The sequence below is a fragment of the Tubulanus polymorphus genome, chromosome 8, assembly GCF_964204645.1.
Source record: "Tubulanus polymorphus chromosome 8, tnTubPoly1.2, whole genome shotgun sequence".
Classification (NCBI taxonomy): Eukaryota; Metazoa; Nemertea; class Palaeonemertea; order Tubulaniformes; family Tubulanidae; genus Tubulanus; species Tubulanus polymorphus.
Window position 1 is genome coordinate 16,335,480 of NC_134032.1, and position 16,591 is coordinate 16,352,070.

At 43.7% G+C, this 16,591-nt stretch overlaps 1 protein-coding gene and 1 long non-coding RNA gene across 2 annotated transcripts in view; both read right to left on the bottom strand.

The window, feature by feature from the left end:
• Positions 1 to 1,615: 1,615 nt before the first annotated feature.
• On the bottom strand, positions 1,616 to 3,606 carry LOC141909898 (uncharacterized). The gene is made up of 3 exons (XR_012619795.1): positions 3,534 to 3,606; positions 3,110 to 3,188; positions 1,616 to 1,739 (listed from the first exon to the last, which is right to left on the bottom strand). It is a non-coding gene; the product is annotated as an uncharacterized LOC141909898 (long non-coding RNA).
• A 3,364-nt stretch (positions 3,607 to 6,970) lies between these two features.
• The window catches only part of LOC141910412 (uncharacterized), a 32,046-nt gene continuing 22,425 nt past the window's right edge, over positions 6,971 to 16,591 (bottom strand). The window contains exons 23-29 of the mRNA XM_074801151.1: positions 16,368 to 16,544; positions 14,716 to 14,895; positions 12,666 to 12,800; positions 12,442 to 12,465; positions 11,449 to 11,525; positions 9,491 to 11,132; positions 6,971 to 8,998 (exon numbers count right to left, since the gene is read on the bottom strand). Of these exons, the coding sequence (XP_074657252.1) occupies positions 8,978 to 8,998; positions 9,491 to 11,132; positions 11,449 to 11,525; positions 12,442 to 12,465; positions 12,666 to 12,800; positions 14,716 to 14,895; positions 16,368 to 16,544 (2,256 nt within the window). The 3' untranslated portion in view covers positions 6,971 to 8,977. The remainder of the gene's footprint in view (positions 8,999 to 9,490; positions 11,133 to 11,448; positions 11,526 to 12,441; positions 12,466 to 12,665; positions 12,801 to 14,715; positions 14,896 to 16,367; positions 16,545 to 16,591) is intronic.

The window sequence follows — 16,591 nt, forward strand, 5'->3', positions numbered from 1 at the left end:
GCATGATTCATGTCTGATATAATAATCTATTTTCATATGATTTAATTGTTTTATTTATTTTTCTAGAAAATGCCAAAAGCTATAAAAAAATCTGTTCGCGGGCGCGGGCGGCCCGGGCCGCTTACGTCAAGTCCTTCGGTAAGTTCAAATTTACTGCTTTCATGCTAATTTATTCATACTATATTAGAAAACAAGTGTAAAAACAGGTAGAGTCAAAGTCCCTGCTTGCAGAGATTTAATATTTCTACCCTGCATGATTTTTGTAATTCTTTTTATTGTTGATGGTGAAATAATTATCATTATTCTCTTTCTATTCGCTTTAAATCAAACTTTTATAAATAATATTTTGCAAAAATCTACGCGAAGAAAGTTGGATATAGGTGGCGCTGTTTAACATGTACAGGTCGAGCTGCTATACGCGTCCCATGGAAAGTGAAAATAAATTTGTATTCATATTTATTTAAGAAGGATCTAAGATTCATCAGAGTGAGAAATACAAGCAGTGAAGAACCAATTAATTTAATGCACAATCATATATTTATATATAAACTATAGGAGTTTAAACCTTAATTTTCATATTTTTTCCTAAGTCCCTATTTTTCTTGCAATCATAAAAAGACAGCAGAAACAGCTGAACAGAAAAACATTGAAAACATTGGAAACAGCTGAACAGATAACATTGGAAACAGCTGAACAGATAACATTGGAAACAGATGAAAAGATAACAAAAATCACCTGACCGGGCGGGGAATCACCTGACCGGGCGGGGAATGACCTGACCGGGCGGGGAATCACCTGACCGGGCGGGGAATGACCTGACCGGGCGGGGAATCACCTGACCGGGCGAGGAATCACCTGACCGGGCGGGGAATCACCTGACCGGGCGGGGAATCACCTGACCGGGCGGGGAATCACCTGACCGGGCGGGAAATCACCTGACCGGGCGGGGAATCACCTGACCGGGCGGGGAATCACCTGACCGGGCTGGGAGGCGGGGAGTTTTGAAAACTTGCATCTTTATTTCCTATACACTGAAAAAATTCTTAAGGCTTAAAGATTGAAATATTTCTACTTATCTTTTCTTTCATGCTGCTCCTGCGAGTGTGGTGGTCTCAGTGGATGCTGCTCCTGCGAGTGTGGTGGTCTCAGTGGATGCTGCTCGTGAGAGTGTGGTGGTCTCAGTGGATGCTGCTCCTGCGAGTGTGGTGGTCTCAGTGGATGCTGCTCCTGCGAGTGTGGTGGTCTCAGTGGATGCTGCTCCTGCGAGTGTGGTGGTCTCAGTGGATGCTGCTCCTGCGAGTGTGGTGGTCTCAGTGGATGCTGCTCCTGCGAGTGTGGTGGTCTCAGTGGATGCTGCTCCTGCGAGTGTGGTGGTCTCAGTGGATGCTGCTCCTGAGAGTGTGGTGGTCCCAGTGGATGCTGCTCCTGCGAGTGTGGTGGTCCCAGTGGATGCTGCTCCTGCGAGTGTGGTGGTCTCAGTGGATGCTGCTCGTGAGAGTGTGGTGGTCTCAGTGGATGCTGCTCCTGCGAGTGTGGTGGTCCCAGTGGATGCTGCTCCTGCGAGTGTGGTGGTCTCAGTGGATGCTGCTCGTGAGAGTGTGGAGGTCTCAGTGGATGCTGCTCCTGCGAGTGTGGAGGTCTCAGTGGATGCTGCTCGTGAGAGTGTGGTGGTCTCAGTGGATGCTGCTCCTGCGAGTGTGGTGGTCTCAGTGGATGTTCCATGTTCTCAAGAGGAATGCCTGAAATCATAAAATTCAAATGTTATAAAAACCAGTTTGATTGATCTGAAAATTATGAAGCAAAGGTGGTCACAGGGGCGCGGTCCTAGTATTGTGTGACACTAAGGTAACGATTGAAACAGCAGCAGCAGAAGCTGCAGCAGCAACATCAATGGTTAGAGACTTTGATGGGTGTAATGCTGGTGGTGGCGGTATCAGTCAGTGGAGAGTTGTAAAACCCTAAACTAACAACATTTCACGGATTTGGTAACTTGTGACCTGTACGTGTTTTTTAGATGACATCATATCGGGTCTGTTCATTCTCATGTTGTGCAATAAATGTTTTTAATCATCTTTGGTGATAACCTCTTTCGACTGGGCTTATAAATATAACTGGTTTAGTTTGTGATAGAGACCACACACTGGTTACAGACAGTGATACCGGCTGAAGCGCACACGTGTCACTACAGTCGTATTAGTGAAATGCTGAAGAGGAAGTGACTGGATTGCGGGGATTCCCCTGCAGAAATTCATCGCGCATTAAACTCTTTTGCTGCAGGTGTAACGATTATATTGGAGAGCGGAAGGAGGTAGATGCAATCCTCGCTTGCCAGGGCCACCTTCGGTTATCTGAGTTAGTCGAACTAAGTGAAACCGAATGTCCGTTAGTCGGAACTATAGTCCGGAAATAGTTCGAAAATCAAGCGCATTCGATTATTTGTTCCGACCACTAGTCGACTAGATACGAAAACCGAATTTGGCCCAGGGGTCTGGTATCGCTCAACGACTGACGTCATATATCAACTTGCGGAATACTTCCTTTCGCTGATCGCCGATTGGTCCATTTAACGGAATATCCAACTGACGGTTGTTACAAGCGCTGTGATTGGCCCGGTTCGAGAACAGATCAAAGCGCAGTGGGTTCGAATCCCTAGTGGGTGTCAAGATGAACTGAGGGTGGGACAACTTATAAAACAATGGCATAATCCACGACAAATTTTGGTGGTGATTGCAAATTTACTTCCTTTGTGCAACTTCTAAGCAAAGTCCTGATGCTTTCTAGAACATTAACTGCATTGAGATTTCCAGACAATAAATATGAATGGTGCCCTTTTGTTTATAGAATTATCAGCCTCGTCTTGTGAAAATGTGTGCCCCCTTTCTACCTATGGGATCAGACTATTATGAAAAGGGGCAGGAAATTTTGAAGACAGTAGCACATGCGCGTGGAGCATCATACCGTCTGAATCCGGAGCCAGCCTAGTTTCGTTGAATGTCAAACCACTTGCTTCCAGATAGGAAATTGCGCAACAAGTTTTCAACACCTTTCATTGAGCAAGAAACAAACGGTTTTCAGGAATCCTAATGAATATATGATTTAAATAACTTACTCTTGTCTGTTTTATCCGACCAAAAGGCGCTCATCGAGACATTCTTTCATTATAGTGCTTTTAACTGTTTTTTAGATACCTACAAAAGAATACAAAATATTGTACATTTCTAAATGAAATAAATGGAGCTTAAAACGACAAGAATTAAACAGTACCAATTAGTTCAATTGTAATTTGAAACAATTGGCCGAGACAGTTTTGTGAACAAATTTAAACCTAGATATTAACTGTTTAATTATGTGACCAATCCCAATTAAACTGAAAAGTTTAACAATTCACATTTCGAAAATGAACTTTTTGTTTTTAACTATTCGAGTCAAACTAAACCGATAACAGTTGAACCGGGTTCAGAAAAATGTAGTTAAAATGAAAAAGAGTTCGTGAAGCTTTTCTAAAATATATTTCTATCGGTTTGAACACTTACAGTTGAACCAAATGTAGAAGTTCCTGAGTTTCGGGAGCATTTTTCGCAGACGTGTTTGCTGTCTGGCGTCCTGTGGTCGAAAGGAATGTTGGATCAGGGTCGCGGTCCATCCATGCGTCCGTTGAACAATACCTCTCATATCCAATGGTAGCGTCGGAAATGGAATGCGCGCCGAGACCATTGTGAAAAAAGTCGATTAGAATCGAACTGACCTGAACCTACATCCGGATACAATGGCAACAGTGGACCCAACATACGAAATATATAGGTTATAATGGGTGATAGATCCACTTACATGCTGTATGCTATTTTATAAACAGATGCTGTACTTTCTAGATAGAATAAATCAATTTCAAACATTTTTCAAATTCAGCATCTTTCTTAAGTCGATTTAATGAAAATGCGATGTGGAGGTGAAAAATTATTTTATACAAGACAAAACGTGAGACACTGTGGAACTGAGTCCAGGTGGAACTGGCTCCATAACTGTGGAACTGAGTCCAGGTGGAACTGGCTCCATAACTGTGGAACTGAGTCCATGTGGAACTGGCTCCAGAACTGTGGAACTGAGTCCAAGTGGAACTGGCTCCAGAACTGTGGAACTGGGTCCAGGTGGAACTGGCTCCAGAACTGTGGAACTGAGTCCATGTGGAACTGGCTCCAGAACTGTGGAACTGGGTCCAGGTGGAACTGGCTCCAGAACTGTGGAACTGAGTCCAAGTGGAACTGGCTCCAGAACTGTGGAACTGGGTCCAGGTGGAACTGGCTCCAGAACTGTGGAACTGAGTCCATGTGGAACTGGCTCCAGAACTGTGGAACTGGGTCCAGGTGGAACTGGCTCCAGAACTGTGGAACTGAGTCCAAGTGGAACTGGCTCCAGAACTGTGGAACTGGATCCAGAATTAGTCCATGTTTTAGTTCCGCTTTCTATTGGACATCCCTGTACATCTTTTTTTCAGTATCAGGACCACTCTGAATCAGTAATTACTGGGCTCGAACCCGGGACACCCATGTACTCCTCTATTCAGCGTCAGGACGTCTTTGAATCAGTATCAGTAATTACGGGGTTTGAACCCGGGACACCCCTGTACATCCCCTATTCAGTATTCAGTATCAGTACTTACTTTTGTTAAGATATCAACATTTTACCGTACGGTGCTGCCGCTATGCTCATTGTTAGCGGGATTTTCATACACTAACGTAAGTCAACTCTGGCAAGCTAGGGTGAGGGAGTATAACTGGACAGCACGTCGATTGCCAGAGTTGGCTTTAGTTAGTGTATGAAAATCCCGCTAACGATGAGCTTAGAAGCAGCACCGTACGGCTGGATTTATCGGATATTGACCTGAAATATATAGTTCACTAAAAATCTAATAGATGGCGATCATATAGGAATTCACAATGAGTGTTTAATTTCAATCAATTAGGTATCTACATTAATAGACTTGGGTTTGAACCCGGGACGCACTCCGAGTGGGACAGCATTTAATGCATAATAGCAAAATCACTTAAAATCAAATTGATTGCAGAAAAATCCATACTTTTTTATTCTTCAAACAAATGATTATAAATTTCAATTCGAAATCAACAAAAACTATACCAGGATCGCTGATACCAGGATCGCTGATACCAGGATCGCTGGAATCAGGAATCACTGATACCAGGATCGCTGATACCAGGATCGCTGGAATCAGGAATCACAGATACCAGGATCGCTGGAATCAGGAATCACTGATACCAGGATCGCTGATTTCAGGAATCACTGATACCAGGATCGCTGAAAATCACTTCAAACACCTTTCACAATTTATTTATTTATACAAGAAAAAGTATCAAAACGTAGCGAAAAATTGGGTTAATTTTGAAAGTTAAGAATCCTCGTTTTAAAATCTATTCACAAATTTACACAGCATTATTTGGGTTCGCATGAGAAAATGCGATCAAGTTTCGCACATTCAGCAGTATTCGATTTCAGATTTTTTTAAACTCATCACCGAGTTAAAAATGAGTTCCTGGGTCCAGAGGGCGCTGCATATGCTCAATAGTTAGTTAGAGTTAACCAGTGGATGGTTGATATAGTAACAATTAAAACTTAATTGTAATCATGTTATCTTTCAGCAGGTTATACATATGTAACTCACGTTTGAGGAACTGCAGCGCCCTCTAAATATTGTAGAGTGCAACTAGGTCCAAGATTTCCTTCAAATCGAAAAAAAAACATTCTAAATAGGATAAAACATGTATATTGATTATAAATATGGAATAAATTATGAATATGTGCCATAAAAGTTACCAGCATCTCGGCTTCACGAGGTGACCTTGAACCTTGACCTTGCAATGACAAGGTCAAGGTACTAAGCGTACCGTACTTGTATTACTGAACCGGAACTCGACCGGAAATGAGTGACGTGTGATATTGAGATTGATAGAACGTCGCCCTTAATTACAATAAGCACTCTGTTAAACACAGAAACCCTAGGGCTGATCTCATCCTCGCGAGCCCTAGGGCTTCACGTCCTCACTAGCCCTAGAGCTTCTCGTCCCTCACTAGCCCTAAGGCTTCACATGCTCGTGAGCCATTTAATGCTTATACAATCGTGTAGATATATCTATGAAAGTGACTTCTAATTATCATTTTACTAGATATATTATATAAATTAACAAATATCTCTTTGACTCAGTAATAAACAATGACTAGACAGCTGTAGGTTAGACAGCTGCTAAATAGACAGCCGCTAAATAGACAGCCGATAGATAGACAGCCGCTAACTATCATTTCATCACAACGAAATATTCACTATTTCTGTTTTTCCTATTTTTAAGATTCGTCAGAAAATTCGCGGACGAAATAAATTCTCTTTCGACTATAGACCCTTAAAGAGTAATGACGTCATAGTGGGGATGCAAGTAAGCGGCCATCTTTTTTCGGAAGGATCTATAGTATTAATAGACGAAATAAAACGAATATAATTCTACGTTCTAATTCATACATCTGACATTCCTATGACGTCATCATCGACGACGTTAGATGACGTCATAACGTACTTCGAACACGCAACACAAAAAACCGTTAGCGGGATTTTCATACACTAACGTAAGTCAACTCTGGCAAGCTAGGGTGAGGGAGTATAACTGGACAGCACGTCGATTGCCAGAGTTGGCTTTAGTTAGTGTATGAAAATCCCGCTAACGATGAGCTTAGCAGCAGCACCGTACGGCTGGATTTATCGGATATTGACCTGAAATATATAGTTCACTAAAAATCTAATAGATGGCGATCATATAGGAATTCACAATGAGTGTTTAATTTCAATCAATTAGGTATCTACATTAATAGACTTGGGTTTGAACCCGGGACGCACTCCGAGTGGGACAGCATTTAATGCATAATAGCAAAATCACTTAAAATCAAATTGATTGCAGAAAAATCCATACTTTTTTATTCTTCAAACAAATGATTATAAATTTCAATTCGAAATCAACAAAAACTATACCAGGATCGCTGATACCAGGATCGCTGATACCAGGATCGCTGGAATCAGGAATCACTGATACCAGGATCGCTGATACCAGGATCGCTGGAATCAGGAATCACAGATACCAGGATCGCTGGAATCAGGAATCACTGATACCAGGATCGCTGATTTCAGGAATCACTGATACCAGGATCGCTGAAAATCACTTCAAACACCTTTCACAATTTATTTATTTATACAAGAAAAAGTATCAAAACGTAGCGAAAAATTGGGTTAATTTTGAAAGTTAAGAATCCTCGTTTTAAAATCTATTCACAAATTTACACAGCATTATTTGGGTTCGCATGAGAAAATGCGATCAAGTTTCGCACATTCAGCAGTATTCGATTTCAGATTTTTTAAAACTCATCACCGAGTTAAAAATGAGTTCCTGGGTCCAGAGGGCGCTGCATATGCTCAATAGTTAGTTAGAGTTAACCAGTGGATGGTTGATATAGTAACAATTAAAACTTAATTGTAATCATGTTATCTTTCAGCAGGTTATACATATGTAACTCACGTTTGAGGAACTGCAGCGCCCTCTAAATATTGTAGAGTGCAACTAGGTCCAAGATTTCCTTCAAATCGAAAAAAAAACATTCTAAATAGGATAAAACATGTATATTGATTATAAATATGGAATAAATTATGAATATGTGCCATAAAAGTTACCAGCATCTCGGCTTCACGAGGTGACCTTGAACCTTGACCTTGCAATGACAAGGTCAAGGTACTAAGCGTACCGTACTTGTATTACTGAACCGGAACTCGACCGGAAATGAGTGACGTGTGATATTGAGATTGATAGAACGTCGCCCTTAATTACAATAAGCACTCTGTTAAACACAGAAACCCTAGGGCTGATCTCATCCTCGCGAGCCCTAGGGCTTCACGTCCTCACTAGCCCTAGAGCTTCTCGTCCCTCACTAGCCCTAAGGCTTCACATGCTCGTGAGCCATTTAATGCTTATACAATCGTGTAGATATATCTATGAAAGTGACTTCTAATTATCATTTTACTAGATATATTATATAAATTAACAAATATCTCTTTGACTCAGTAATAAACAATGACTAGACAGCTGTAGGTTAGACAGCTGCTAAATAGACAGCCGCTAAATAGACAGCCGATAGATAGACAGCCGCTAACTATCATTTCATCACAACGAAATATTCACTATTTCTGTTTTTCCTATTTTTAAGATTCGTCAGAAAATTCGCGGACGAAATAAATTCTCTTTCGACTATAGACCCTTAAAGAGTAATGACGTCATAGTGGGGATGCAAGTAAGCGGCCATCTTTTTTCGGAAGGATCTATAGTATTAATAGACGAAATAAAACGAATATAATTCTACGTTCTAATTCATACATCTGACATTCCTATGACGTCATCATCGACGACGTTAGATGACGTCATAACGTACTTCGAACACGCAACACAAAAAACCGTTAGGTTTTAAATTTCGGTGAAGTTTTTACATCACCAATAGAAACAGAAACTAGAGACTCGTTACGCAAACAATAAACTATCATTACTAATCATAATTATAATTATAATCATTTTAAATCGTTAATATAATTTACTATAACTTATAAATCAAGCCATGCTATAATAAAAACGAAAACAGAATTTCACATTTCAAATATAGACCCTTCTGTTCCAGAGTCTGATTGTGTTTGTATCTGTGACGGAATCAGAGCCCTCTGTCGTCCAATATGTGTAACTATAACCATCACGTTGAAACCGAGCGAGCGACAATTCAGCGGGAATAGTGCTAGCACCTGAAATAGCAGCTACTGCTGCTGCTGCTGCTGCAATCGCAGCTAGTAAACAAGGACCTGGTACACCTAGTGGACGTATGCATGTCACCTCTTGCCTCATACAGGGAAACCACGTGACATCTCGTATCGGTTCACGTGACCTCGTCCTCACACAGGGGTCACCCTCCACTGAAAATATAAACATAATATCTTCATCAGTATGTGATTGAAATAAGTAGCGCGATGAACGTAATTGTTTTTGGGGTCTCTGAAATCAGCAAACACATAAATAATGTGATCTATCAGTTTACCGACTAGATTAGAGGCCACTAGGTGGCGCACGATGACCGCTGGATGACGCGGGGTGATGGCCACCAGGTGGCGCTTTGTGATGCACAGATATACACGGTGATATATCGACTGACCATACAGGGCTCGATAGATGGCGTTGATCACCATTATCATTGACAGCAGTGTCCGAGCTTTCGACAGTTATCATCGGTACATGCTTGGAAGAGGTTTGCGGGGTTCGAACCCAATTACGGCCCCGGTGTTTGTTAGTAAGGAGATTAGTAACTGTTTTGTTGTTGTTAGTCTGAAAATGAGAGGATTTTAATAAAAAAGTAACGAAAGCAACTAAAATCAATAAATCACGTGACACTATAGATGTAAACCACTTACCGTTTTACCGGAAGCGCGATGTGTAACAGGAGTTGTGATTGGTCGGGTTGATTCTATATCTACTGGTTTGTTGTTACTACTGCTGCTGCTGCTACTAGAGGGCGCTGCTGTGACCGGAATGGTGGTGCTTTTATCGTCTGCTGATGAAGTCGAGGCTGTAACGGGTTTCGGTGACGTCAGGTCGGCGCTCGCTGATTTTCGTAAGAATCCGAACGGTTTTTTCTCCGATTTAGCGACAGATGGCGCTGCGGGGGACATGGCGACAGTAGCGACACCTGTTGACGCTGATGGTGGATTACTCGTTGAACGTTGTTGCCACATTTGACTTCTCTCTTTAACACTGAACACAAACGGAGCATATTTCGCCATCTTCGACGTTTTCTGTTTTTCCTCCTTTTCTTTTCTCGCCCTTTCCTCCTTCTCTTTCTTCATTTTCTCCTCCTTCTCCTTCCTCGCTTTTTCCTCCTTCTCTTTTTTCGCCTTCTCCTCTTTCGCTTTTTCTTCTCTCTCTTTCGCCTTTTCTTCTTTCGCCTTCTCCAATTTCGCCTTCTCCTCTCTTGCCTTCTCCTCTTTAGCTTTCTCCTTCTTCGCCTTTTCTTCTCTCATCTTTTCCTCCTTTGCGCGCTTCTCCTTTTCTTTCTGCTCTTTATAAATCGCTTTAGATCGATCCTTCACGGCTTGTTTACTGCTCAGCGATTTCGTACCGCCGGAAGAGTTCGTAGTCTCCGGTGCGTCATCACTCGCCGTTGATCTACTCTTCCTCACTGAACCCGGTTTACGCTCAGCCTGATTAAAGTCGACCTCGCTGATAGCAGTCCTCGTCACCTGATGACTTTTCCGTTCGGGCCACGATAAAAATCCGGAATCGCGATTCGATTTTTCGTAGTTGTCGTAGAATTTTTGCCGCGCTATTTTTCTCGCTAAACTCGCTACGTCGTAATCGCTGCGATTATCGCTGGCGATCGAGGTTTGCGACGAGTACGACTGAGGAGTTGACGGGGTCTGATCGGCTGTACTGGTGGCGCCATTGTTCGTCCTACCGGCCCACGCCTTCACTAACGCGTATTTTCGTTCGGTTTCGTAGTAACCTAAATCTGCGGTTTCGGTTGATCCAGATCGCGATATTTGCGGAGTATTCTCCTTCGATCTCCACAGTTTATCTGTATTACTAGGAGTGTCCAGACTGTAGCATTTCTTCAGTAACGGTAACCGTTTATGCACCGGTAACGATTGGTAGAAAACGCCATTCGACGACGATAAACTTTGCGCATCGGACGCTGGCGCCGCCTGGTGACCGTCGTCGCTGTTACTACGGCTGAGATTAGCGGGAGATTGCGATCGTTTCGGGGTGGTGATTATAAAACTAGGCGGCGCGTCGGGATAGTTCGTGATTTTCCGTACAGGTGACTGTGACGTACCTCGCCGACCGGGACGATCGGGTGTAGCCGAACGTGACGCATGCGCACTCTGAGTACCGTTAATGTGAACGCTCGTGTATTGTCGAGATAGAGATGAGAGGATTTTATAGAAGGGAGAACTAGAAATATCTAAATCCGAATCACCCATATCTGATCGAGGTGTCCCAGTAGCTGATGGTCTACCCGTTAATGTTCGACTTCCGTGGCCTCCACTTTCCTCATATCTGCAAAGATCGATCATACACAATATCAATAATCAAAATGGCCGCCCTCATTTATCCTGATGACATCGGACCACAATTAGGTTAGAAGCTCGAAGATGCGTAGGGCCGGACCCCCAAAATAGTACCTAGAGTGAAGAAGAGGTCCCCTATAAATGTTGCCATAATTTCTGCAAATGGGATAGGTAACGAATTTCGGTTATATGTATGAAATCCATTGATCCTGAGAGACAGATCGATGATGATATAAGGGATTCCCTGGACTTTTTATGTAAATGAGAGGGTACTAAATGAGGGTAAAATATAATAGGACACTTACTTCGTGACGTACATAGAGGGCGCTGTACGGTGACCTTGAGTTATGTCGTCGGAAAGTTTCATCAGTTGCGCTAAAGCCTGAAATCAGCGGAAACAAATCGATATAAGTGTCATGGTAACAGTTTTTTGCCTCCAGTTCAACAGTTTCTCGTCAACTGTGGAACTGGATCTTAGAATCAACACCAGGGGGCGTGCATCCTATTACTGGATTCGCTTATTCTATGACAAGCTAAGAAATCTTCAAAATCAGGATATTTCAACATATTCTGCAGGTTTGTGAGGGAATGCATTACAACAGAGACTAAATCAGTACAAAACAGGATAAAAACGGTTCCATCAATTCTCGCTTCAGATTTGAGTTAAAACATTGAAACGAACTTATTCTAAGTCTAGAATAAAACGAGGCCTGTGAAACCGAATCCTGAATAGCTTTCTAAACTGTGGAAATTGTCTGCCACAAGCGGCAGTGGCAGAGAGCAGCGGCAGCGGCAGCGGCAGCGGCAGCGGCAGCGGCAGCGGCAGCGGCAGCGGCAGCGGCAGCAGCAGCAGCAGCAGCAGCAGCAGTGATATCTGGGAAGTGTAGATGCTGTGCAAGGGATTAACAGAAGCCTTTTAGATACCAACGCCAACATAACAGTGAACTATGGAAACTAATTGTGGAACTATGTGGAATTGAACGAACTGTGGAACTGATCATATTAACAGTGGAACTGTGAGGAAGAATTCAACTAACTGTGGAACTGTGAGGAATTCAACTAACTGTGGAACTGTGAGGAAGAATTCAACTAACTGTGGAACTGTGAGGAATTCAACTAACTGTGGAATCTATCTAGACATTATTGTCGTGGTACCTGACACTGAGATGAATGAATACATGCAGCAGGCGGCAGGCGCAGCAGGTTTGCCAACATCGCGTGCTTGTACGTGTGTATAGCACGTGGAGGTCACGCGGAGGTCACGTGGAGGTCACGCGGAGGGAGAGGAAACGACTTACCGTTTTAAAATGGCCGACAAAACGCTATCGTACATAGAAAAACATAATATAAAAAGTTACAAACAAGAAACACAACAAAACAAGATAAACAAACATTGGACATATACATGAAAATGAAACCCAAATCAAACCGATTTATTGGAGAAATTAAAACTATTTTTATAGAAACAGTTAAACTGAATGAACCTAGAAATCGAACACTCGTCGCATTGTGAGATATTTACCTCGTCCAGGGCTTGTCGAACTTCCGCGCTTTCTTGCACTTTTCTCGTTTCGGATTTGGGATCGTTTGGCGAGGTGGCGCTACTAGTCTCTGTGGAATGTTCGACCAATGGCGTCAGCTCTCTCAATCTCCTCAACTACAATATAATTACACAATGTAACCTAAACACTCACAGAAACATCAAACCTCGCCCAGCAGTCAGTTACATTATTCAAAATTTGATCCAATTCTGGATGTAACAAGCACTTCCGGTTCGGATGCGAGACTCTCGTGGGCTGTGAAGTCACGTGTGCGCTACGAGAAACGACGGGATTATATTTCTAATTGTAAATCTTGTAATATTTAGGAGTAAAACTAAAACAAATATTGACGTATATTTTCAGTATTGTCACCGCCATGGGAGATAGAGTGAGTGTCACGTGATGAAACCTCACTGATAAGTGGTTCTCTATCTCCCTCTATCTCTCTTTACTTGAGGGCAGTGACTCATAAAGCGAGTGAGATGAACCTCAGCCTGAGCTGCAGCGAGTGAGATGAACCTCACCCTGAGCTGCAGCGAGTGAGATGAACCTCAGCCTGAGCTGCAGCGAGTGAGATGAACCTCACCCTGAGCTGCAGTGAGTGAGATGAACCTCACCCTGAGCTGCAGCGAGTGAGATGAACCTCAGCCTGAGCTGCAGTGAGTGAGATGAACCTCACCCTGAGCTGCAGCGAGTGAGATGAACCTCAGCCTGAGCTGCAGCGAGTGAGATGAACCTCAGCCTGAGCTGCAGTGAGTGAGATGAACCTCACCCTGAGCTGCAGTGAGTGAGATGAACCTCAGCCTGAGCTGCAGCGAGTGAGATGAACCTCACCCTGAGCTGCAGCGAGTGAGATGAACCTCAGCCTGAGCTGCAGCGAGTGAGATGAACCTCACCCTGAGCTGCAGCGAGTGAGATGAACCTCAGCCTGAGCTGCAGCGAGTGAGATGAACCTCAGCCTGAGCTGCAGCGAGTGAGATGAACCTCACCCTGAGCTGCAGTGAGTGAGATGAACCTCACCCTGAGCTGCAGCGAGTGAGATGAACCTCACCCTGAGCTGCAGTGAGTGAGATGAACCTCACCCTGAGCTGCAGTGAGTGAGATGAACCTCAGCCTGAGCTGCAGCGAGTGAGATGAACCTCAGCCTGAGCTGCAGCGAGTGAGATGAACCTCACCCTGAGCTGCAGCGAGTGAGATGAACCTCAGCCTGAGCTGCAGCGAGTGAGATGAACCTCAGCCTGAGCTGCAGCGAGTGAGATGAACCTCACCCTGAGCTGCAGTGAGTGAGATGAACCTCACCCTGAGCTGCAGCGAGTGAGATGAACCTCACCCTGAGCTGCAGCGAGTGAGATGAACCTCACCCTGAGCTGCAGTGAGTGAGATGAACCTCACCCTGAGCTGCAGCGAGTGAGACGGTGACAGTTCTTTACACTTTATTTAATACAAGCGATGATGATTTTATTGCAAAAATATCGGTGATGACTTTTTTCATTACTTTAAAGCTGTGACGAGTATTTATCGATTGAAAGACTGCTTGTCAGAAAACTGGTTCATCTAGCTCGATACCAGTAGGAAATATAACATCATCAGCCATGGGACAGGTTGGGGTTGGGATATAGAAGACCCAGATAATGTTTGGGGTGGGGATATAGCGGACCCAGAGAATGTTTGGGGTTGGGATATAGAGGACCCTGAGAATGTTTGGGGTTGGGATATAGAGGACCCTGAGAATGTTTGGGGTTGGGATATAGAGGACCCTGAGAATGTTTGGGGTTGGGATATAGAGGACCCAGAGAATGTTTGGGGTTGGGATATAGAGGACCCAGAGAATGTTTGGGGTTGGGGTATAGAGGACCCAGAGAATGGAAGAGGTTATGGAAAGGAACGCAGATAGAGTGACAAGCGATTGAGCGCAAAGGGATTAACGGCTAGAGTTAATCTAGAAGATGTTATGGGAAGTGTGTGTGTGTGTGTGGGGGGGGGGGGGGGTTGTTTGGGTTAGCGCAGGAAGACAACAACTGCCCAAATTACCTCCATGACAATACTGTCCAGTTTTTGTTTTTCCAGTGCAAGTAAAGCCCGGGTGTCTTCAAGGTTACTCTTTATTTCAGCTCTCTCCTGAGTCCAGGCGTCTCGCTCGTGTCGGCTGTCTCGCTCCAGGTGTTGTAGCCGCGCCGATATCGTCTGGTACTGTTGGCATCGAGCTTCCAGCTAAAAACAAACAAACAAACAGAAATATTCTAATGACTAGTATAGTTTCAACGGAATAAAATCGGGATTCGAACCCAAAATATCGGGAACCGTATCCACACGCGGTCTGAATGTCAAGGTCAAGATATGTGGAGAACGTAAACAATGATGGATGAGAGAATAGCAATTCATATTGACACGAACGACGTTTTAAAACGTTGTTTTGAATCAACACAAAACCAGTGAATTTATGTATCCGTTTTCAGTTTTATTGAGATACTTTCTCCAGCTATCCGGAGAGGAGGGAGGAGGGAGGGAGAGGGGAGGGGAAGGGAGGACGCGTGTGCGGTGTATGTGTGGATGGTACTCACACAACTCCTCGAAACCGTGAAATGAGTGAAGTGGTTGTTTATATAGCGACTCGCGCACAAACGCAGTTAGATGAACGATTTAGATATTATTCACTGCTGAATCCGGGATTCAATACAAAACCGGGGAAGGGAGAAAGAGAGAGGGTGAGAGGGGGATAGGGAGAGAGAGGAAGAGAGAGGGAGAGAGGGGGATAGGGAGAGAGAGGAAGAGAGAGGGGGATAGGGAGAGAGGGAGAGAGGGGGATAGGGAGAGAGAGGGAGAGAGAGAGAGAGAGAGAGAGAGAGAGAGAGAGAGAGAGAGAGAGAGAGAGAGAGAGAGAGAGAGAGAGAGAGAGAGAGAGAGAGAGAGAGAGAGAGAGAGAGAGAGAGGGGGATAGGGAGAGAGAGGAAGAGAGAGGGAGAGAGGGGGATAGGGAGAGAGAGGAAGAGAGAGGGAGAGAGGGGGATAGGGAGAGAGAGGGAGAGAGGGAGAGAGTAAGGGAAGGAGTGAGGAACAGGGAGAGATAACGGAATATTGGGAACCGAAGGGGCGCAGAAGAGACAGTGATAGATACAGTAAGATAAGTACAGAAGAACTCTGTACTGCGTGTATTATAAATGATATATCGTTTTTCTATATCGCAGCGATGAGATTTCAAACTCAGAGTCTATGAAAGTAATACACACATTAATATCGGTTCAGACAGTAATTCATTAAATATTTAAAATGTCAAAAGCGAAAAACAGAAATTGTTGAGTAATGCGGGTTGAGGGCGGAGGGGCGTGCGGGGAGTGAGGCGTGTGGGGAGTGAGGGGAGTGAGGGGAGTGGGGTGCTAGCTACATTCAATAATATCTACGTAAATTACAATACAATAAACTTCGTGAGCTCTAAACAATTAGACCAAAAATCATTTTGCTTTCAACAGAAAACAATTCCAGCAGAATTTCACGCTGTTTTAAAGTCCTGCTAGGATTCTGTGAAATTGAAATTCGAAAAATTATTGAGAAAAATATAAATAAAACGGTAGCAGTAAAAAGTACAGACCAAAATATCCGAAAATCTGTGTACTAGATACACATGTGCGCACACGAACACGTGCGCACACGAACACACGCACACGGGGTACAATAACGACACTAACCTGCAGTATTTTAGCAGCTAACTCCTCTCTATCCCGCTCCCAATCGACTTGCTGCTGCGAATGTTGCTCGAGTAAATCTTGCTTCTCGTTAGTTCGTCTAGTTTCCGCTTGGCGGAGTTGATCCTGTAGTTCCATTGATAGATTGTGAGCTTCGCTTAAAGCTTTCTTCATATCAACCTTTAGAAAATATCATTAGTCTGTGTGTTAAAACCATTTCATTTTAG